The 25222-nt window shown below is 44.5% G+C and overlaps 1 protein-coding gene across 10 annotated transcripts in view; it reads left to right on the forward strand.

Moving 5' to 3' along the window:
• The first annotated feature begins 5230 nt into the window (after positions 1-5230).
• Positions 5231-25222, forward strand: part of CACNA2D4 (calcium voltage-gated channel auxiliary subunit alpha2delta 4) — a 394977-nt gene continuing 374985 nt past the window's right edge. For 6 of the 10 annotated variants that reach the window (XM_068277219.1, XM_068277220.1, XM_068277217.1 and 3 more), the window contains exon 1: positions 5232-5425. In XM_068277219.1, coding sequence (XP_068133320.1) covers positions 5334-5425 — 92 coding nt within the window. In that variant the 5' untranslated portion in view covers positions 5232-5333. Of the gene's footprint in view, positions 5426-25222 lie in introns of all 10 variants that reach the window. The other 4 variants (XM_068277214.1, XM_068277216.1, XM_068277215.1 and 1 more) reach the window with 1 other exon arrangement.

Genomic DNA, 25222 nt, shown 5'->3' on the forward strand with positions numbered 1-25222 from the left:
CTTCAGGCACACAGCCACCTTTACCTTATTTCTGTTAAGATTTCTGTTAAAATAAAAAAATTCTGTTAAGATAAAAAACAAGATAGAATGGCTAAATGTATTATTTAACCACATCCCCTCCCCCGGGACAAGCATCCACGTCCTTGCTTTGCCCCCACTTCCCCTCCCCTGGGACGAGGAATTATGTCCCTTGCTGCCTTGCGCTCCAGCTCACCCCCCACCCACGCTCGTCACTGCCACCGATAGCTAGACAGGAGATCACAGTTCCCATTCAGTGATCTAAATCCCCGTGTGAATGACCGCGCCCATCAACGAGATGGCGCTGTCATTCACAAAAGAAAGATACTTACATTTCCACGCATAACTTCCTGTTTGAATAGCAATACTACGCATAGGAAAATTATGCACGAGGATTTCTTGTGGCTAAATAGTAAAATGACATATGCAAACATTTATTTTAATTAAAATAATTTTTTTATGTTTAAATTTAACCCTTAACATCTCACACTTCCCAATAGTTACCCCAGGGGTGCCTCTAGCCATTTTGTCACTCCAGGCGAGAAATCCTGTGGCGCCCCCCCCCCCCCCCCCCCCGTGATTGCCCCCCAGCTCCATACCCCCCACCCAAGTGGTGAACACCACCCCCAAAACCCCTGAAAATAATCATAATGCAGCAGCGTTTCACCAGAAAATGAGAAAATACACTTATTGCGGCATGGGTTCCCCAGAAAATAGTTGTAATGCAGCAGAGCGTTTCACCATAAAATATACTCATTGCGGCATGCACTCACACACACCACACACAGTACACACACACACTATACACACACACACACACACCACACACACTATACACACACACACACACTATATACACACGCACATACTATACACATGCCCACACTATACAAACACACTCACACTATACATATACACACACACTATACACATGTACACACACAGTACACACTATATACACACACGCACTATACACATGCACAGTACACACACACTATACACATGCACGCACACTACACTACACACACACACACACACACACACACACACACACACACACACACACACACACACACACACACACACACACACACGCACCTACCTACCTACCTACCTACCTACCTACCTACCTATGTCCTCCCCTTCACCACCATCTCTATTAATCCCTGCTTTCGCTACCTTATAATGTGTCTGAGCCCTTATGCAGAGAAATAATGAGGAGAGAAAAGCTGAAAGAGAGGGAAGAAGATATTTGCCTCACCAGGATTGCACTTTTATTTAGCTTTCCTGTGTGACAAGAAGACACAGCCAGCCAGCACTAGGGGAAGAGGGAAACAAAGGTGAATGAAGGAGGCTGGTGCACACCAAGAGTGCTTCTGAGCGCTTTTCAAATCGACAGCGATTTGAAAAGCGCTGGGCTATTGTTACCCTATGACGGTGTTCCCACAGCAGCGTTGGGATTTTTTCAAATTTTTTGGAGCGATTCTTTTAGATGGAGCATGGAGCAGAGAGCTTATCTGTATTGCAGTCCTACATTAAACAGAGACTACTTACCTGTAATAGGATTCCTGTCCCTGCCGGTCTCTAACACAAGTCAGAAAGCAGCCCTCCTGGAGTGTAGGGACTGTCAACATTTTTCCACTTGTTTAACACCTTATCTGCACATACAGTCATTTTAACAATGGGGAGAGACCAGACAGATGTTTTCCCACAGACCCTCCAGGCAAGCTCTGCATTATGCTGTGTATATTTACCAGCTTGCCTGCCCTCTAATTGCACTTTTATGTGCTAGCCTAGTGTTTGACATTGCCTTACAACAACAAACCTGAATACACCAGGCACTGGACCAGCCCTAAATAACTGAATGAAAGGCGACCTGGGGGGCAGTCCATGCCTGGCTGCTACACCAAGAGAGAGAGAGAGAGAGAGAGAGAGAGAGAGAGAGAGAGAGAGAGAGAGAGAGAGAGGGGAACTGAATTAATCAGTGAAGAGTCAACTCAGGAGCTGATGCTGTACTCCGATGGATCCCTGACTGAGTGAGCTGGGATGAGTGCCTTCTCTCACTGACTCATTCCTTACTGTGGTTCTTTGAATCATTGAGCTGAAGGAACTGAATGAATCAGCTATGAGTGGAGTCAGGCGCTGCTTTTAGCTGCTGTTGTAATCTGACCCCTGAGTGAGCTGAGAGGCATTTCTTCTCTCACTACTCAGTGCAACAGCGCTCTTCCCTCCTCCTGCCGCCCTAGGCAAAAATGTATAGCTGCCTGGTGGCTGAGACAGCTGTGAGTTACCCCCAATTTTTTTTTGTAAAATAAAAATATACAATTAAAAAAAATATACCTGAACTTTTTTAATATGTATGTCAAGAAGGTATATTACTGTTACTTTTTTAAATGATGGGCTTGTAATTGGTGATGGATGCAAAACTGAAAAAATGCACCCTTATTTCCGAATAAAATATTGGCGCCATACATTGTACTAGGGAAAAATGCTAAATGCCGCAATAACTGGGACAAGTGTGCAAATAAAATGTGTGGGTTTTAATTAAGGTAGCATGTATTATTTTAAAACTATAATGGTCAAAAACCTGAGATTTTTTTTTCCATTTTTCTTATTGTTCCTGTTAAAATGCAGTTGGAATAACATAATTCTTAGAAAAACGTATGCCCCAAAGAAAGCCTAATTGGTGGCGAAAAAAAACAAGATATAGATTGTTTTGTCAAGATAAGTAGTAATAAAGTTATAGTCGAATGAATGGAAGGAGCGCTGGAGCGGTACGTAGAGGGTGCACTTCTCTTGCGCAGACTGGCCGAACTGACGTGACCTGATAGCATGAACCCACTTCTGAACCAGAAACAGCGGCAGAAGCGCTTGACCTGGGCTACAGAGAAGCAGCACTGGACTGTTGCTCAGTGGTCCAAAGTACTTTTTTCGGATGAAAGAAACTTTTACATGTCATTCGGAAATCAAGGTGCCAGAGTCTGGAGGAAGACTGGGGAGAGGGAAATGCCAAAATGCCTGAAGTCCAGTGTCAAGTACCCACAGTCAGTGATGGTCTGGGGTGCCATGTCAGCTGCTGGTGTTGGTCCACTGTGTTTTATCAAGGGCAGGGTCAATGCAGCTAGCTATCAGGAGATTTTAGAGCACTTCATGCTTCCATCAGCTGAAAAGTTTATGGAGATGAAGATTTCATTTTTCAGCACAACCTGGCACCTGCTCACAGTGCCAAAACCACTGGTAAATGGTTTACTGACCATGGTATTACTGTGCTCAATTGGCCTGCCAACTCTCCTGACCTGAACCCCATAGAGAATCTGTGAAGTATTGTGATGGGAAAGTTCAGAGACGCAAGACCCAACACTCTGGATGAGCTTATGGCCGCTATCGAAGCATCCTGGGCCTCCATAACACCTGAGCAGTGCCACCACAGGCTGATTGCCTCCATGCCACGCCGAATTGAAGCAGTCATTTCTGCAAAAGGATTCCCGACCAAGTATTGAGTGCATAATTATTTGAAGGTTGACTTTTTTTTTGTTTTAAAAACACTTTTCTTTTATTGGTCGGATGAAATCTGCTAATTTTTTGAGATAGGAATTTTGGGTTTTCATGAGCTGTATGCCAAAATCTTCAATATTAAAACAATAAAAGGCTTGAACTACTTCAGTTGTGTGTATTTGAATCTAAAATATATGAAAGTCTAATATTTATCAGTACATTATAGAAAATAATGAACTTTATCACAGTATGCTAATTTTTTAAGAAGATCCTGGACATCTGGCTACATATACTGGGGACACTGGCTGTCTGTCATTTTGTGCATTTACTGGTGAAAGGCTGTCTGTCATTACGTGCATTTACTGGTGAAAGGCTGTCTGTCATTATGTGCATTTATTTCATATTTTTTTTATGTAATTACATTAGCTGGTATAACTATATTACAGTTAGCCCCGCCCACATGACATCATGGGCATGCCCATTTTTTGCCCGCTTTGTGCCGCACTACTGTATCTACCAAAAATGTTCTCAGACATGATGCCCCCTTCACATTTCTGACTGCCCCCTCATATGTGCCTGTCTTACCTGCTCTGCTTTCAGGACTTATAGACAGATAGATGTAAATATATGTATTTTGCTACTGAAAAATGTGTTTGACTCTAAACTTTATTCCTATCCTGTAAATTGATACATTTCTTATTTTCAAATGTTAATATGAAGGATGATAAACCAGAATAGAAAGGAATTGAATTATAAAACAACATATTTTTCTTATGAAATCTTTATGAAATGCGTGACCAGGGCGTGTGACAGGGCATGTTTAGTGGTGTGGCAGGGATGTCTCTTTCTCAAAAAGTTGGGACTCAGGTCAGGTATGGTAATACCAGATAATACAGACAGGTAAAGTAGAATGCCTTCATAGTGACCTTCAAAGGACATGGTCAAGTAGTTTACTATATCAGTAGATATGCATGGGCATGCATTGTTTATTCATACAGACGCATGGATGGGACATGGGAACTGAATTTACTATAGCCAGAGGTTTACTATAAGGAGATTCTATTGTAATATATGTCCATACATGACCAGCAAAGGCAGCAACAGGACAATTCATGTAACAATACTAAATACAGAGCACCTCTGGCATGCGTATTTATCATTATGAATACTAAAAAAATATTCATTTAGGAGGGCACAGGGTCATATTAACTATAGTGATACAAGGAGGTGCGCTGATATAAAACCTATGTAATAACACCCCGGTATGTGCAGCATTATAGATTTTTAAAACCTCATCCAGCATTGTAATTGAATGCTGATTATAGAGAGCATCACTGACATTGATGCAGTGTAGTGGGTTCTCCTCAGCATCAGAAGTGACTCAAGATAGTAAACAGAGAGGAGCAGTGATATATTTACATTACATCCCATTGCTGTACAAAGTGTAATGGACAATCCCTATATAAAGTGTATTAAACGGTACAGGATACAGAACAGTAAAAAAATACACCCATAGAGAGTATAACCTGACACACACAGATCAGTGATATCACAGCTCTAGTATTATCCCAGACAGGGAATATCACTGAGCAGGGCAGCCTATAGGAAGTGATCTTGCAGCAGCGGCTCTAGCAGTCTCCCCCCCTCCAGGGAGGCGGCATGAGGGGGGTTAATACGAGGGGGGCGGCCTCGCGCTGTGATTGGTCGGCAGTAATCCGGGATCGGATCGCGCAGAGATAATCTGCGATCACAGAGGAGTCTGGAAGAGCGGAGCCGTCCGGAGATCTCGGGGTGTCCAGTGTCGCCCCCTCATGGCCTGAATGTGCGGGGGCAGCATGTGGGGGGGCTGGGCTCTGTTCTGCATTCTCCTGCCAGGCTGTGCGGGGGCCACAGTCAGGATCCCGCCGGACACGTGAGTCACTTACCTGCCTTCTGCTACTTACCTTCATTCTATGACTTGCTGTTTGTGGTTTCATTTTACCCCCTGCCGACTCTACAATTCCGACTACTACCCCAGCTATTCTCCCACCGGGCACGAGTCACTCTGGGGCAACTTCGCTGCTTCACCCTGCTGTTTGTACTTTGTAGTATTCCCCCATATCTGTACTCTTGCCTACCGATGCTACAATTAGGCTATACAACTGTCCCTCACTACCGAAATTACAGCACGGCGATAACTCTCCAACTATCCTCCACCGTTTCCTTGCTCTCTGCCTACCGATTCTCCATTGCTGCCTGTAACACACAAACTATCCCCCCACTGTCTACCTGTCCTCTGCCTACTGATACTGTGCCTCAGCTATAACACCAGCTATCCCCCAATGTCTATCTGCCCTCTGCCCACCCATACTAAATCATGTTAACACTCCAACTATTCCCCATTGTCTACCTGCTTTGTGCCTACCCATACTACACTCCACTTATCCCCCCCCTGTCTTCTTGCCCTCTGCCTACCGATACTTCATCCTGGCTATAACATTCCAACTTTACCCTACTGTCTACCTGCCCTCTGCTTACCGATACTACATCCTAGCTGAAACACTCCAACGATCCACCACTTTCTACTTTACCCTGCATACTGATATTACATCCCTAAAACTATCCTCCCAGTATCTTCCTGGCTGTCCTATATTACCCTGCCTGGTTACTACACCAACTATCTCTCCTGTACCTTCCTGCCTTATACAACTCATGGCTACGTCTTTAGTTATACTCCCAGCACCTTTCTGCCTTATATTGCTCCTGGCTAATACTACAGCTATCTCCCCTGTACATTCCTGCCATATACGATTCCTGGCTACTACTTCAAGTATCCCGCAGTACCTCCTTGCTCTACCCCTAGCTACTGCTTCAACTTGCTAACTACCTCCCCTGCGCCCTCCACTGACATTATATTCCTGGCTACTACTCTCAGCTATCCCCCACCTCTCAATATTATATCTCTAGCTACTTATAAAACGACACCTCACTACATTCCTGTTCTGGACCATCTGCCAACACTGTATCCCAACTTACTGCTCCAAATACTACCTATCTGCTCCCCATCACCTTTTGATGCTACATACCTGTCAACTACCCCACTAATTTTTGCACCAATCATGTAAGTCACTCTGTAGCAACTTTATTGCCCTCCATCACCCTGCTGCCATTATCCAGACTATCATTCCACTACCTACCTTTCCAAATACTACTCCAGCTATCTCCCACTACTTACATGCTCTCCTCCACCTACTGAAATTTCACGCACAGCTATTATTTCAAATATTTTACATTTCCATGCAGCCTTCTACCACCTAATAACCCTATGTTTCCCACTACTACTGTAAATATCCACTACTACCTACCTGCCTTCTCCCACCTTTTGATGTGTCATCACTCATGACTACTCCAAATATCTTCCAATTGTGCATGTAAATCGCTCTGTGGCAACGTTATTGCCCACCATCACCTCAATACCAGACCACTATCTATATTCCCTCAACTACATCCCCAGCTACTACTCCAACTATCCCCTACTACTTACCTGCACTCCTTCACCTACATACCCAGCTAGTACTTTATTTACACCACTTCTTACCCAGCTTCCACCACCTATGAACACTACATCAGCAGGAAACACTCCTGCTTTCCTCCACTTGGCAGTGTAGTGACTACTTACTGGCTTCTGGAGAGAACATCAACCATTTCCCCATCTCATGGGATGTTGTATGTTAAATCTCTGGAAGTGGATTAAGGTAAAATGGGGCCCTAGGCAAGAGAGCAGTTTTTGCCCACTGCTGATGGTCATCTAGTTGTTTTGTTTTTATTTAGTAAGATTTGGGATTTGGGGGGGGGGGGGGGGGGGTTAGAATCTACCAGAACCCTATACTCTTCACAGGCCCTAGGTAACTGCCTAGAATTGCCTTGTGAATGATTTGGCTCCAGCTGTGCTCCTGCAACAACAGCCCAGCCTTTATCTAAGCTATTTAATTGTCTTCTATGACTAAATAGCCCCCTGTAATAACTACACACTCCACTACCTGCCTGCTTACTCTCTGTCCTAAAATGCCTTAGGAGGACTCCCCATCATTTATCTATCAGGCTGTCTGTTAATATGTACCTGCTCCAAGCATACCCCCAGGGCCGCCATCAGAAATTTTGGGGCCCCTCACACATCATCAGACCTGGGCCCCTCCTCCCTGGGCCCACCCGCTAACCACCCCACCACTGTGTCCGTGCGCAAAGTGCGTTATGCGGCAAAAAGTGGGCATGACCATGGTATGTTGTAGAGGAACCAAATACTACCAAAATACAGGTAGTCCCCAGTTAACAAATGAGATAGGGACTTGTAGGTCCGTTCTTATCGTTTATCTGTTCTCTTTTGTCCACCTCTTTTGTTCCTGTGCCTCTTTTGTCCACCTCTGTTTCCCCTGTGCCTCTTTTATCCCCCTGTGTTGCCTCTTGTCCCTTTCTGTCTCAGCTCGTCCCCCTGCCCTAGCCAGGTACAGGTGCCCCCAGTATAGGTATCCAGGCATTGGTCCCCCTTAGTATAGGTAGCCAGTTATATACGTTCCATAAGATTAAGTAGCCAGATATAGGTGGTGCCCCAGTATAGAAAGTCCTTTGTAGCAGGCTCACTAATCTGCTCCCCACGTTCAAGTGCTGATGTCACTCTTCTCTAAGAGCTGGAACGCCATGTGCTGGATAGTGAGCCGCAGCCAGGACATGCGGCCGTTCCAGCGCTTTGGGGAGCCCAGGGCCCCCAGAAGCCCTGGGCCCCTCACTGCAGTGTCAGTTGTCCCCCCCTGATGGCTGCCCTGCATACCCCCTAGTATCTATCTGCCTCTTTTTACCATCTCTTGTCACTTATTACTGGTCACTGCAGATCAGCCGTCTACCTAATTAATATGCTGGCATTACCTATCCAAAGCACCCTACTGTGTACTTACCTGCCTAAGCCCCATTTTTTCTACCTTTCTCTGCCATTTCGTTTCACTACTTCCTACCTACCATCTGTCTGTTCTAAGAATCTTCACTTAGCAACTGTCTGCGTATTCTGACTGGCTGCTGTCATGGCTTCTTACCTTTAAGAAATATTATCTTCAATGTGATGCCCTTTATATAGTCCAGCATAAGTCAGTGGCATTCTACTAACTCCTCAGCTACCATCCATCACTGCTGTCCCTAGCTACCCCTGTAATTGTAATTATCTAGCTTATTCCACCTATACAGCCCTATAGAGTGATTTATATGCCCCACCCTGGCCTTGCCACTCTCAGAGGCCCCCAGTAGTTGTACTGGCTAGCCTGGGTCTCACTGCTTTCTCTTATTGTCACCTATGCAAATGTTCTGTCCTGACCTCTCTTCCTTACCAGATTTTCTGACAGTGCTCCACTCAGTGCCGGTCCTTCCTGGCACACACCTACTTCTCCATTTACCTGTCTGCCAACGGCTCCTGTCAGCTACCTGTGTGCTGTGCTGGTTATCTGCAGTCTCCTCCACTTATTTCTTGCCCCTGTGCCTGTGCCTAGCCTCTTTTGTCATCTATTGTGTTAATACTTTATCCTACTACCACTCACTGAATCTAACAGAGCCTAAAGCTGGCCACTAACGGTCCAATTTCTAGCGAAAAATCGTTCGAGCGATCAGAAATTCTGATCGGACGAAAAATCGTTCACTACACCATCAACTAACCAATCTTTGCTTCCTATCTATCACGACCACCAAGAAAATCCAAATTTTCGTTCGACGAAAATTCATTCGGGCGACATTTTTTTCACTCGTTCATAATTGATTGTGTCCACCAATGGAGATTATTTACAACCAATCCGATCAGAATTTCTGATCGCTCGAACGATTTTTCGCTAGAAATTGGACCATTATTGGCCAGCTTAAGCGCTTTGAGTCCTATGGAAGGTAAGCGCCATAGAAATGTTATTGTTGTTGTTCGTGTGTGTGTGTGTGTGTGTGTAGAGGTTGTCATCAGATGGTGCTGCTCTCTTGGGTGCCATTCTAGGTGGTATATAATCTGCAGTAGACAGTGGGATGGGGGGGATGGGTGGAAAAACAAGGGGTGGGGGAGAGCGCACTCAGGTTGTCATTCAATAAAAATGGCCAGCCGGCCGTGGAATATTCTCACCTGGATCTGTGGCTGACTGTTCCAAACGGGGTGGCCAGCAGAAAGGCTTTGTCCCACTTGGACCGGGGACCAAGTCTTGGCAGAAGTCCTCCTCTACAAGGCATGCAGACGATGGCCTCCTTCAGAGCTGTAGTAGCTGGCCGCTGCTCTGGTATATTTTCCACCTAGCCTGAGTGCTGTGATGCCGCTATAGGCGGCTTCACTGTCACCCCTTATTGTCACCCCCACCCCTTGTTTTTCCACCCATCCCCCATATCCCACTGTCTACTGCAGATTGTGTGTGTGTCATGATAGGTTTGTATGTGACTTTAATGCTCCAGGAGACTGCCTGGTACTGGATTTGCCCCCAATACGAGGCAGTGCTCCTTCCTATTCTATCTAGTTTATAACCCTTTATCCAGTGACTGTCCGGTAAATGACAATGATGAGTATTGTGCCAGTTATTTGTATACTATGCTGTTTGCGTTGGCTACAGTGCTGCTCACCGCATACACATGCATAGATGTCTGTAGGATAAATCAGGTATACCCTGTGGTTGGGTATTTAGTAATGGGATCTATTGATAAATATGAGACAAATCCAGGCTGCATTATCATATGTCTGTCAGCAGCTCCCCATATGCTCACGAGATGTGGAGGTGATTTTGCTAACTGAGATTGGAAGCTGTGATCTCGTTAATCATCCAATCACAGGTGGGGAACTGTAAAGATTGCTGGGGGGCACAGAGAAAGCAGGGAGGCAGCTGGCAAGTGTAGGATCACTGCTGCATGATCCATACATTCCACTGCCCATACACATACACTGTCTGGCTCGCGTATAACCCGAGGGGGTAACTTTCCAGCAGTTTTTTTGTGCTGAAAAATTAAGCTTATATGCGAGCATATACGGTAAATGCACTGTTATCTTAGTCCTTTACGATCTACTGGTTGATCACAATTGACACAATGGGCACCCCTGCTGTAAAGAAATGCTGAGCGCTAGAGATGGTACAGTGAGGTGCTTCTAATTTTGTCTTGCATGCAAATTTATTGCAAATTGTATGCATCTTCGAAATTGACCCAATCAGATGCACTTCCTGCCTAAATGGATTGGACCGATTCCAAGCTGCCTACAGTTTGCCTTAAATTTGCATGCCAGAATCATTAGCATATCATTGATTATCTCTAATAACCATCTTATGCTTTCAGGCCTGGAACCCACTGAAAACCGCAAACGCAAAACGCAACCGCTAGCGTTTTGTCTGAGCGGTTTGCAAGCGGATTCATGCGCGTTTTTGGTCGTGTTTTGCAACATTGTATTTTTTTCCCCAGCGGGTGCCTAGCGTTTTGCGTTTTGCGTTTTTATCCTGATTGGTCCTGTGAATTATTTTTCATTTTGTTACAGTGTGCTGAACCGCAAAACGCTAGCAAAACCGCTCAGTTTAGGTTTTGCTGAGCGTTTCTGCTAGCGTTTCAATACTTTGCATTGAAGCGCTAACGCTCCCAAAATGCTGCATGTCCTGCGTTTGCGTTTCTGAGAAACGCAAACGCTCCTGTGGAAGTTGCCCCATCCATTAACATTAGCCCAGCGTTTTGGCAAACTGCTAGCGTATCGCAGTGCTGCCAAAACGCTGCCAAAAGCGCTCCTGTGGGTTCCAGCCCTCACTGTTACTTTGTTTCCTATAGCTGGTTTCCTCTGCCTGTTTTTTTCACTCTGCATAGGAGCTGCCTGGTGATGTTAGCACTATGCACAGAACAGGGAGTATTCACAGCATTTTAAGCCTGCTGAGCTTAGTCACCTCAGCCTTTCATCTGTTTTAGCTTTGTCTCATGTATTCTTTAATGATTACTGAATCACATCATACGACCGCATTTGGGGAGTGCCAGATTTCCTGCCAACAGAGAAAACATGCACAGCAGTTCTATATGGGACTGTCACATGGGTATTCTGCCTGACTATTTCCTTGGTGTTCTGTTTACTAACTTGCCAAAAATCTCAACGTCAGGACGGTGACTTACATTACGCCACACTCTGGGCTTGATTCACTAAGCATAGTGTAGCGTAACAGTGCGAGTTAGCTACTGTTACGTGGGCTAGTGAATCAGCGTGCCTTAATTCTGTCTCCCCGCATGCTGTACGCACTAGTGGCAGCGTAGCGTGCGTAATCAGGGGAGCGGGCATTCAGCGCATGCTATGCTGCTGTATTGCAGCATAGCGAACGCTAGTAAGTTAATGTCTGCTCCACTCCTCTCTCCCAGAGCACCTTCGGGTCCAGTCACATTAAAGAATGTGATCCCCGCACTCTGATTGGCCCAATAGGCTGTTTGTCAAGTGACAGGGAGACAGAATTAAGGCATGCTGATTCACTAGTGCACGTAACAGTAGCTATTACGCTGTAACGTTGCACTATACTTAGTGAATCAAGCCCTCTGTGCTATATCGGGGTTCTGGAAGATATCTGCACTCCAGCAGCTGGGTTATTTATCCAAGCAGCGGGTGAATGTTGGGACAAAATGCAAAAACAACAAATGACAGGTGGGTAATGGCCTTCAAGATGGCATAGAGGAAGGTCACAATGACTGTCATAGCCGCCATGTGAAAGAGGCTTTACTTTGATTTAAAAGTCAGTCATGCATGACAAGAGAAGCTTGGGAAGGGATACATCATTGAGATTATTATCATTAGGGGTGCACAATGATCATCACCCACAGGGATCTCGTCTCGAACCATTGGGGAACAGTTTGGAGCCGAGTGCTGTACAGACACATCTCAAGGCTATAGCGTCTGAACCAGCTGCCTAGTGTTTTGGTCAAATGCTTTTCTCATAGCAAGCAGAAAAATAGCAAATGTGGAATGTTTTGCTCCTTGCACGAGGATATGGAAACGCCATGGTTAGTCGATCCATGTAGAATCCAGGATAAAATGAGATGGGAAACAGTAGGATCGAGCGTAGCAAGGATAAACGATTGTGTCGGCGGCTGTCCATTCAATTGAATGGGAAGCGTTTAAATGACTAGTGCTGCGGCCGTCTGAACTGGCCCTTATGAACCTGCTAAGTCAGAGATTGTTTTTTACAACAACTTTACACTAAGTACAATACTAAAATGTGAGCCTCCACACTGATTGTTGCCCAGGGCTCCATTTTACCAAAAACCAAACTCTGATCATGTAAAAAACATGAATGATGCAGGGAAGTCTATACAAACTGGTATGAAATCTGTTCAGAAAATTGTAATTTGTAATAAGTACTTCAGCTCCCATTTATTCATAGGTGGGGGTATTTCCAGTACACCAAAACCCATGTTAGAGGGAGCTCTTTGTTTTGCTTTTTTGTATAGCATATGCGTTTTGAAATTTTACGTGTTAAAATTTCATTTCAGTTATTTGGTGCTCCACCTGCTAAATATATTTTCATCCATACCCCCTAGTTAACAGAAACCTAGCATATGATAATAACATAAGAAGAGGTTACCTACAATAAAAGTTAATGTCTGACATTAACTGAATTGGGAGATGAGTGGACAGTAACTGGTCAATGTGTACCTTCATGGACTCGAATAATGTGCAATATTAATCCTGCACGATCTGGTTACCAGTGATGTCACTTCCTGCAAGGGATCATCTCTATATTATTCAACAACAGTATTGCTGCAATATTCGACACAGCCTACCTGCAGGTTCTGCACACCACAACCATCCAGCACCCCATGCCTAACACTAAGTACAAGTGTCTGATGGATGGAACCTAAAAACAAAGCAAGCAGAGCAGGCAAGTTATTGACAAACTGTCTCCCCCAGTGTTGCTGCAGGCCCCATAGCAACCTCTATTGCTTAGCCTGGTGGGAGAGTTTCAATCTGACACTCTAAGGACTTGTTCACACTAAGGGCGTTTGCAGGTGTTTTTTGAGTGCAGGCGATTTCAGAAATCGCCCTAAGGCCCCAATCACACTTGAAAGCGCAAAACGCTTGCGCTTACCACCGGCGTTTTGCTAGAGTGAGTTTTCAGCGGAAAGATTACTGAGCACTTCAGCGATTATTTTTTTTTTTCCCCCCGTGTTCGGATGTAGCGCTTCTATAGCACTGAAACGCGATCACGTTTGCGTTTTGCGATTTTGGGCGATTTGCAACGATTTGTGCATATCGCCCAAGTAAGAACGGGCCCTATGTGTTAATCTACACTAGCACTTTCAAAAGCGCTAGCGTTTGAGCGTTTTGCCCAAATCACCGGCAAAACGCTTAAGTGTGAATGGTCTCTAAAAGCACTTGTTCAATGATTCCCTATGAAAGCGGGTCATACATGTTTTATGCTGAGGAAGAGATGTGCTTTTTCTCATCATGCTTTAAAGGGAACCTTAAAGAGACTCTGTAACAAATTTTTCAGCCTTAGTTCTTCTATCCTATAAGTTCCTATGCCTGTTCTAATCTGCTCTGGCTTACTGCAGTCTTTCCTAACTGCACTGTCTCTGTAATAAATCAATGTATCTTTCCTCTGTCCTGTTTGTCGGGCTAAGGCTTGATTGTGTGGAATGTGCAGGGCTGCTTGTGATTGGTAGAAGCGATACACACCCTCTGCAGGCCCCCTGCACACTGTGAATGACTCACACACTATGCTTAGCTGAGCCTATTAGAAGCTGGTTAGTTTGTTTGTAAACACTGCCTAAAACTGTTAATTACAAGCCAGGATTGCAGCAGAGAGTGGCAGAAACAGCACAGAGGGGCACAGGAGAAAATAAGGAATAGAATGGTATGCTTTTTATTGTAAGAATATTAGAGTACAGATTCTCTTTAACTGAACGGGGGTAAAGAGTTTCACTTACCTGGGGCTATTACCAGCCCCCTGCAGCAGTCCTGTGCCCTCTGCGCCGCTCTGGAATCCTCTGGTCCCCCGCTGTCACTTAGTTTCGTTTTTGACGACTCACCAGTCGCCGGCCGCCATGCGTATTATTGGACGCATTCACCAATGCAATTAGCGCTATTGCGGAGCGCAACGCAAAAATACGCGTTGCCGCATATCTACGTGTGTGGAATGCGGCAACGCGTATTTTTGTACGCGGTGCGGTCCGCAATAGCGCTAATTGCATTGGTGAATGCGTCCAATAATACGCATGGCGACTGGTGAGTCGTCAAAAACGAAACTAAGTGACAGCTGGGGACCAGAGGATTCCAGAGCGGCGCCGAGGGCACAGGACTGCTGCAGGGGGCTGGTAATAGCCCCAGGTAAGTGAAACTCTTTACCCCCCGTTCAGTTAAGGTTCCCTTTAAGCTGATTGTTGCTCTAGACTGCACAGGTGGAAGGTATTACCTGCATCTATATAATGAGCTGCAGGTGACAGTCCCAGAGCTGTCTCTGCTGACACAGGGCCCTGATTGTCTGCATTCTCCCAGGCTGGAGATCAGCACAATCCTGCTCTGGATTTATTACAGCTGTCTTACAGTGGGAGCACACTTGGGCATTTTAGGGGGTTTGCAGCACTCTGCGGTCACGTTTGTGTTTTCTGCACGCAATTTCTGCTATTGTTTGTGATTTTTCAGAATACATTTCGGTACTTATCCGTTAGCCGGGCGCATCCGGCAGGTGGCGCTGTTGTAGCGAATTTCATTCATGCTTAGTTAACGTAGTGCTGTGTGAATGGAAGCGCCGCAGGTGGCGCTAATTACATTGATACGGCACATAACAATAACGGTGTTAATGGGAACTAATATGTATTTCAAGTGGCCGGAACTGTTACTTAATGCAATTAAAATGAAGGCGGCGGCAATGTAACAGATGAAGCCGCCGCCTTCGTCTGTTCTTCGTCTTCTTCTCCCCCTTTGCCCTCCTCTGGCTTCTATACAATGCTGGCAGCTGGGGGGGGGGACACGCGTGTCCCCCCAGAGTCGTTCGTCGCAAGAAAACAAACAGGATTCCCTTCCGCGACGAACGACTCTGGGGGAGACGCGTGTCCCCCCCCCCCAGCTGCCAGCATTGTATAGAAGCCAGAGGAGGGCAAAGGGGGAGAAGAAGACGAAGAACAGACGAAGGCGGCGGCTTCATCTGTTACATTGCCGCAGCCTTCATTTTAATTGCATTAAGTAACAGTTCCGGCCACTTGAAATACATATTAGTTCCCATTAACACCGTTATTGTTATGTGCCGTATCAATGTAATTAGCGCCACCTGCGGCGCTTCCATTCACACAGCACTACGTTAACTAAGCATGAATGAAATTCGCTACAACAGCGCCACCTGCCGGATGCGCCCGGCTAACGGATAAGTACCTACATTTCAAACCAGGTAAAAAGCAAAATGCTTTGGCAAAAATGTGACTGAGGGCTGGTGCACACACGAGCAATTCTGAAGCGTTTTTTAAAACGCTTGCAGGGGGAAAACCGCTTGGCTAATGAAAGTGAATGGGATAGTGCACACTAGAGCGGCTCGTTTTTTCCACAAAAACGCAAACTTAGGGGCTGTAACAATTTTTTTAGATTTCTGAGGCGTTTTTGCCTCAATGTTAAAGTATAGGAAAGTGGAAAACCGTTCTGAAAAACGCTAGATCAGAGCGGTTTTCCAGGCGTTTTTGTTACAGGAGCTGTTCAGTAACAGCTTTACTGTAACAATATTTGAAATCTGCTACACAACAAGGCTACCAAAAACGCTAGGCATGTTTAGCAAAACTCTCTCCACATGCCTAGAATCGCTCTGAAAATCTGCTTCAAAAACCTCTAGCGTTTTGCAGATCTGCTAGAGGTTTTTGGTGTGCACTGGGCCTGAATGTGCATGATGTGCGATTCTTCAGCAGGCCATTCAAATCAGTGTGACAAAACATGCTGAATTCTGCCAAGTGTGCGTGTAGCCTCAGGCTGTGTTCACACTCGCGTGTTGTGCACTCTGTTGCATTGTGGGAAAGGTTGCATTGTGTGTTATGTGCTCCATGCGTCACGCATACAGTTAATGAAAATTATGTTTCACTGCAACTGTAAATGTGCATGTTGTCCGGTACTTTTTGGGCATGTTTTCCATGCTTCATGTTATGCCAATTCCACCGCACTGCACAGCTAACGTGCTGATGTGAAGATACTATCACAATATAATTGCGTCGGGTTTGCTAGGAGATGATATTGTCTGGCCCATCATATTATTGTGAAGTGACCAGATTTTGCCCCATGACTTATCAAACCAGATTGAGTGTTACTGTAAAGGGGCCCATACACTTACACGATTTCCCACCGATATACAGCAGATTCGATCACTGTGATCGAATCTGCTGTGAAATCGTTGCGCAAACGCTGACCGAACGATCAATTTCCATCCAAAATCGATCGTTCCCGTTGATCTGCCCGCAGAAGATTTCGCTCAATCGCCGGTGGGTCGGAAATGCTTCGATAGCGGCGTTCGAATGTCCGACGCTAGCGGCAATACATTACCTGTTCTGCCGGCCCGTGTCCCCGCTGTCCCTTCTCTGCACTGGGCTCCAGCTGGCTTCACTTCTTCCTGTCCCGACAGGAAGTTTAAACAATAGAGTGCCCTCTACTGTTTAAACTTCCCCTGACAGGAAGTAAAGTGAAGCTGGAGCCCAGAGCGGAGAAGAGACAGCGGAGACCGGGGGACTCGCGCCGGCCGGATCAAGTAATGTATGAGGGGGGGGGGGGGGGGGGGGAGGGGGATGGCAGCTCTGCAGATTGTGAATCGGTTTCATAGTGAAATCGATTCAAAATCTGTTTGCAGTGTAGGCAGCCAATAGATTCCTCTCTGATCAGATTCGATCACTGAGGGATCTATCTGCTGGTTGATCTGGTGGCAATCGACCAGTGTATGGCTGCCTTTAGGGTAGTGAAATAATGGCTCTGTAGCTGCAGTCACCTGCAGTGCTGACACCAATAACTCTTTTCACTTTAATAAATTCAGGACATCCTAGCTTTATTTAAATTGTTATTCTATGGACACTTAAATACAAAAAATTGCTTATCAACAGGTCATGCATGCGCACTAGCACAGACCCGCTCAGCTTTCTTAGGTAAAATCCGTTTGCGCCTGCGCAGTAGAACAGACCCACTCAGGCTCAACTTTTTCTTGCGGAGCCTGAGAGGGTCCGTGCTACTGCACAGGTGCATTGCGGGACGTGCTTTGGGAGTCCCACCATTGCATCGAGACAGTGTGGGAGGACAGGGAAGCCTCTTCAGGAACCAAAGGCTTCCCCCTCCTTAGGTAAGTATCCATTTGCTTGCCTTGCAAACTTCCCAGGTTTGTTTTAGGTGGCCAGAAGCCTTCTAGTACAGAAAGAGTTAAACTGAGACCCTAATCTATAATTCAGTATACTTGTATTGTTTATTTTAGCCCCATTTCATTATTTAATATCAACATGCCACCCTCCGTATGTAGCTGTTTTTTGCTTTTGATAGTAGAGTTGCGGCGTGTGCTGATCCGTGATTTAAAAATGAGCTTCTAAAATGGTCCCACTTTTCCTACTCTTGTAAATTGTCTCTTTTCCTTCCATATCCTCAATGTGCAGATCTTTCAGCACGTCAGCAAACACAGACTACAAGGTAGGACTAGAGAAGAGTCGTTTCTTACTGCAAACAATGGCAGTAACATGTTAGTTCTCAGATACTGCTTCTATCTTTAATCAGTAAAACACTGGGACTGAACCCATATGTCGAAGTGTCAAGTGCATATGAAAGTTAATATTTCCAGTATTTGTATGCTCACTGGATTAGGAAGTGCCAAGTTTTGAATCCAGGACTCCCATTTCAGAGACAGAGCTCCTAACCATCACACTATCCAGCCACTATATCAAATAAGGCCTGGTGCATAGAGATGGCCCGAACCTCTGATTTTCGGTTTGCGAACTTCCGCGAACCGCAATAGATTTCAATGGGGAGGCGAACTTGGAAAACTAGAAAAATTATGCCGGCCACGAAAGTGATGGAAAAGATGTTTCATGGCGGAGTGGGATACACTCCAAAAGTCCCGGGGAAAAGTGCTTTAAAACATCTTGCATGTGTATACAGCAATCAGGGAGTGTAATTAGAGTACTGCTTCACACTGACACACCAAACGCACTGTGTAACTCACCACAAACAGCTGTTTGTGTAGTGACGGCCGTGCTGGACTGGTGCACACCATGGCGAGAGTGCAGGCGATAGCGGTTTTCAAGCCCATATGGTAGTTAGGCATAGGTAGGTGTCCCAGTAGTCAGCTAGGCATAGGTAGGTGCCCCAGTAGTTAGCTAGGCATAGGTAGGTGTTCCCGTATAGGTAGGTAGGTGCCCCAGTAGTTAGCTAGGCATAGGTAGGTGTTCCCGTATAGGTAGGTGGGTGCCCCAGTAGTTAGCTAGGCATAGGTAGGTGTCCCAGTATAGATAGTTAGACAGGGCCTGGCACAGTATAGTGATTACCAAGGTCCAGCTGCAACAGATAGGGCTGTATAATGCAGTGTAAGTGGGTAACACAACAAAAAAAAAAATAGATCACAAGAACAAGATTAGCTCTCAAAAGAGCTGTTGTGGAGTGCTATTTTAGCAATAAGAATCAGCAAGGAACAAGCTAACAAGCCTACAAGAGCCTAACTAATCTTTCCCTATGAGAGAGTCTACAGCAGCTGTCCCTTCTCTATTTACTGCAGGCACACGAGTGAGTCCAATGCCTGACACTGCCTGCCTTTTATAAGGGGGGGGGAGTGGCTCCAGGAGGGAGTGTAGCCTGATTGGCTACAATGTGCCTGCTGACTGTGATGTAGAGGGTCAAAGTTGACCCTAATGGTGCATTATGGGGCGAACCGAACTTCTGCAAAATTTCGCGGTTCCTCGCGAACGCGAACCACCGGACGTTCGCCGGGAACCGTTCGCCGGCAAACCGTTCGGGCCATCTGTACTTGTGCACACCAAGCGTTTTTGACCAAGCGTTTTTGGTAGCGTTTTCAAAAATGCTGCCGCTTGTGAAAACGCTTGGCTAATGTGTCTGAATGGGATGGTGCACACCAGCGGTTTGAGGTTTTTAGCAAATTTTTGCGGTTTGCAGATGAGTTTCTGCCTCAATGTAAAGTATAGGAAAAGCTCAAACTGCTCTGGAAAACGCTAGATCAGAGCGGTTTTCCAGGCGTTTTTATTACAGAAGCTGTTCAGTAACAGCTTTACTGTAACAAAATATGATATCTGCTACAAAAAAATGCTCCAAAAAACACTAGGCATGTTTAGTAAACCTCTCTAAACATGCCTAGAATCGCTCTGAAATCTGCTTCAACAACCTCTAGCGTTTTGCAGATCTGCTAGAGGTTTTTGGTGTGCACTGGGCCTGTGAGTGGTTATAAACTACTCTCTACTCATCTATAAGTTCATATGAAAAACCTACATAGATTGGTCAATAGTTCCAAAGAAGGGGTATGCATTTCCAATGTAATGGAATAGTGATAACATCACACCGAATGGTTAAAGACCAATCCAAATGTGCAGAGATTCATACCCCCATAAACATACACCTCACCCCTTAAAAATCGACATGTTTCGACAACATTATAATTATAGTCTTCATCAGGAAAATAAAAATAAAAAAGGTGCTCAATAGTGCATTATAACAGTGACCTAATGTGCAGCCCAAGTCAGAGCCAACCTATCTTTAATCAGTAATGGAGGGATACTGTGTTATTAAGCAGAGCATTGTTTTCATAATTCACATACCTATCGGCAACTACTACAGTCTGATATGATATATCTGAGAGTTGCTATCTATTCTTGTGTATTTTCCATTCAGTCTATAAAATAACTTTTCAGCACTTTCCAAGCATAAAAATTATTTAAAATGGATTAATCCTAAGGATCCTGAGGATGATTCTCATTGGTCCACCCAATGGGAGCCCCAGTGGGAGCTATGAAGATGCTTTTGCCAGGACTCCAGTGTTCTTAAAGGGAACCTGAACTGAGTAAAATTATTTAAAATAAACAAATGAAGTAACTTCTAATGAACATTACATACTAACCTCACCATCAGTTCCTCTCAGAAGTTTACCATTTTCTTCTTACAGTGATCCTTTCCAGTTCTGTTAAGATTTTGTCAGAACTGAAATATACCAGTTGCTGTCAGTTTTATATCAGCTGCTGTCAGTTACAACTGATGTGCCAGATAAAGTCCATGTTTCCCTATGGTTCAAGTGAGCAATGTTACAGTTTAACAGTGTGCTGACCAGAAAGCTGGTAAGGGGTAATGGCCATTTTCAAAATGGAGGACAGAGAATTCCATCGATCACTGTTGAAAAACAGGACTCAGGAGAGGAGAAAGAGATTGAGAAGTAGAATACACGGGAGGTAAGTATGACTTGTGTATGCTTATTTTGACTTTTAATTTTCAGTTCAGGTTCTCTTTAATTACAAGTCAGAAGTGCAGCGGAGGCAGGTCCAGCAGTTCAGCTGAAGCTGGCGCGGATTGATGGACCCAGTACGTAGTGGCGGGCAGCAGTGTCGTGGTGCTGCAGGACAACTCCAGGACAACTGCATATCACCAAACCTCACTCTGTCGCCTGATACGTAGGGGCAATGCCTATTATTCACCTGAGTGGGTTCTTCTTGCTTGGGCATTGTTCAGGTGAAGCTGGCAATTGAGTTTGAAGTTTGCGTGCTGTAAGCTTATAACCTCAAATTGCATATGGCCCAAGGTGAGATAAGCCCACTGTCTTAGGTCCCTTGTTGCACTAGCGTTCCTTTTACTACAACTGGGACATGTTGACCTTCACTTCCAGCATCCTTCTTAGTTCCTTTTTCAGGATCTGTTTTTCTTTCTAGCTTATCATGCTCCTCCTTTTTAAGGTTGCTGTAAGTTGGCACTGCTGTATCTACCATAACAGCTGTTTTTGGCCCCATTGGCCTATGCTCCCCCAGCCCCAGATTATGCGTTGGAGTCAGCCAAGGCTGGACTTACTCGCCTCTGCAGTGAATGCCGAGATGAAGAACTTACTAGCCAAGATTGCCAAGAAGAAATCGTGGGTAATTCTGGTGGCTAAGATTTTTTTTTTTTTCTGGTTCGCACTGCAAGAGATTTTTCTAAGCACTTGTGATTTTAAAAACTTTGCTAACGTAATGCTATGAGTTTGTTCTCACTTGAGCAATGTTTATAAAAATCACCCATAACATTGCTAGAGCTTTTCAAATCACTAGTGCTAAAAAAAAAAAAAAAAAAAAAAAAAAAAAAAAAAAAAAAAGCTGAAGCTATTGCAGTGTGAATCAGGTCTAAGGCCTAGTGCACACGAAAAACCGCTAGCAGATCCGCAAAATGCTAGCAGATTTTTAAACGCTTTTTCTTCTTTTTCTGTAGCGTTTCAGCTAGCATTTTGCGGTTTTGGGAAGCGTTTTTGGTGTAGTAGATTTCATGTATTGTTACAGTAAAGCTGTTACTGAACAGCTACTGTAACAAAAAACGCCTGGCAAATCGCTCTGAAGTGCCGTTTTTCAGAGCGGTTTGCGTTTTTCCTATACTTAACATTGAGGCAGAAACGCATCCGCAATCCAAAATCTGCAGCAGCCCGAAAGTATGCGTTTCTGCAAAACGCCTCTCGCTCTGGTGTGCACCAGCCCATTGAAATACATTACCCTAGCGGATCCGCACCCGCAGGAGGATCGCAAACCGCAGCCGAACCGCTCTGGTGTGCACTAGGCCTTAGAGCTTATGGCAATAGAGGAACCATTTCATCTTCCATTCCGCAAAGATTTACTGATCCAGGGCAGAGCATTTCATTCCATTTAAGATATTCTACAAATGCCAGCTTGGATTCTGAGAGGGAATTATTAGAATGGAAGGGTTGTTTGTTTAAAATGATTGATATGTTACTTAAAAGCAGGAAACCAATGACAAGAATTTATTTTAGAATTTAAAAAAAAAAAAATTAATTTAAAACTTTCTTGAATTGGAGAAGTAAATAGAGACAAGGAATGGGGATTCCTGTCAATCTAGATTTTCTATAGAAAGGACTATACCTGGGTTTGGCACCAAGTACCTTGAGGCCTCTTTCACAGTGGGACGGTGCGTTTGATGCGACGTTAAGGTCGCATAACATGCCCCTAATGCAACGCATTGAAAGCCTATAACTTGGACGTTATAGTACATACTTTAGCCCTGCGTTTGGTGCGGTGTTTTCGCCGCACAGTGATGGAACGAAAATGGCGCATGCGTTACATTAAAATAAAAAACATTATTGAGCATGTGCAACACACACAACGCAGCAGATTTATTGCTAAACGCACAGCATGCAGCACTTTTTAAATATTGCTGTGCGTTAGTCCACGTTAAAACATTTTCTAACGTGTGACTTTAACGTTGCACTGTGAAAGAGGCCTTAAGGTTCAAATGACGTCATTGTCGGTGTGGCTAGACAAGCGATTGGCAAGAAATCCTCAAAATTGCAAAGTTTATGAAAGTAGTCAGATTAGGAAGAATGCAACCTGTAAAGATTGGGGGCTTGATTCACAAAAGCGTGCTAAAGCATAGCACGACTGTGCTATGTGTTTAGCGCATAATGTACCACGCATGAAGGTTTACACGCATACAGATTAACGTGCGTGCGCTATCAAAGGTTGTCAAAACAATCAAATACCATTTATATTGCGGTTTTCTCCTGGGGTACTCAAAACGCCAGCCACTAGGACGTGCTGTATAGACAGTAGAGTGTTAGGGAGTCTTGCCCAAGGTCTCCTACTGAATGAATACTGGATTCCTGAACAGAAAGAGCCAAGATTTGAAACCAGGTCTCCTGTGTCAGAGGCAGAGCCCTTATCCAGCACACTATCCAGCCACCTCAGTACATAGAAAGTATGCTTCACTTCAGTTGTTAGCACACATGTTATGCGGTACTTTGCTGCACGCATTGCCAATGGATCCATTGCACCGCACTGCTCCCACGCCAATGTGTTTTAGCAATGCGATTATATTGTCCGATGCAATGGGCTGCAAGGAGTCATTATGTACGTAGCTCTAAGAACAGTGCGTGTTTTATGGATATCTACGCTGATTGTTCAAACACATTACTGAGACACTATAGAAATAGCATATAATAGTGAATATATGTATACAGTAAATTAATGTATGTATATGTGTGTTTGTGTGTGTATCTCTATCTATCTATATATCTATCTATATTGGTCTGGCATGATGCTTGCTGTGTGCAATATTCTCCCCCTTATTCTCAATGTTTCCTTCGCTTGTTTTTCAGGGAATAATTATTTTATTAAATGTTTCTGAGTAAAAACATAATTTGGCAGCTCAGATGAGAACTGACTGCTTGCTGCCTACACTGTGTGAATCCTCAACAGAGTGTTCAGAGTCTGGTAAAAGAGTGACAGCGAGGGGGGGATGCTCCCAACAGGGCCTGTTGGCGCCCACTGGTGTGCTGGGGACAGGGAATACTCCTAGCAAAACACCAGGACAGAGAGGAGGAACATCATTGTGTTTCACACCGTCTCAGCAGGATGCTCATTGCATTTTAACCTAATGTTTCCCTCCCTGCATTCAGCCTTAATTGGGTTTAATTCTGAAAATGATTCCTGAATTATGGAACGGCTGTATATACCATTTTTGGTGGAAAAGCCAATATGTAGTTCTACTCGGTTACAAATAAAAGGGACTTGTGGTGTATTGTTAGTGAGGGTGCATCACAAGCTGCCAATGTATAAGGATGGTGCAGATGCTACTTGTTTACATGCTTGTGATGCACAGTTGTGCAGTGTTTCCGTCACTGTTATTCAGGTTATCTCTGTGCGTGAGTTATGTTTACACACAACATAATCAATGGTACTTGTCAGTGATTTCAATATTTAATGATGCTGGTCTGTATGTATATGTATATATGTGTGTGTGTATATATATATATATATATATATATATATATATATATAATGTGTGTATATGTGTGTGTGTATATATATATATATATATATATATATATATATATATATATATATATATATATATATATATATATATATATATATAATTTCATAATCTAAGACACACACACACACACACACACACACACACACACACACACACACACATCCTAGGTCTGAATGACTGAAATATACTTATTCAATATTTTGTTCTTTACATAGTTGAATGTGCTGGCAATGTAATCACACAAAAATGATCAATGGAAATCGAGTTTATCAACTGGATTTGGAGTAACGCTCAAGATTAAAGTGGAAGAAAACACTACAGGCTAATCCAACTTTGATGTAATGTCTTTAAAACAAGTGAAAATGAGGCTCAGAAGTGTATGTGGCCTCCATGTGCTTGTATGACCTCGATACAAGGCCTGGGCATCCTCCTGATGAGGTGCCGGATGGTCATCTGAGGGATCTCCTCCCAGACCTGGACTAAAGCATCCACCAACTCTTGGGCCGTTTGTGTTGCAATGTGGCGTTGGTGGCTTGAGCGAGAAATGATGTCCCGGATGTGATCAATTGGATTCAGGCCAGTCCATAGCATCAGTGCCTTCATCTTGCAGGAATTGCTTACACACTCCAGCCACATGAGATCTTGCATTAGGAGGAACTCAGGGCCAACCACACCAGCGTATGGTCTAACAAGAGGTCTGAGGATCTCATCTTGGTACCTAATGGCAGTCACGCTACCTCTTGCAGCACATGCAGGACTGTG

The sequence above is a fragment of the Hyperolius riggenbachi genome, chromosome 3 (assembly GCF_040937935.1).
Source record: "Hyperolius riggenbachi isolate aHypRig1 chromosome 3, aHypRig1.pri, whole genome shotgun sequence".
NCBI lineage: Eukaryota > Metazoa > Chordata > Amphibia > Anura > Hyperoliidae > Hyperolius > Hyperolius riggenbachi.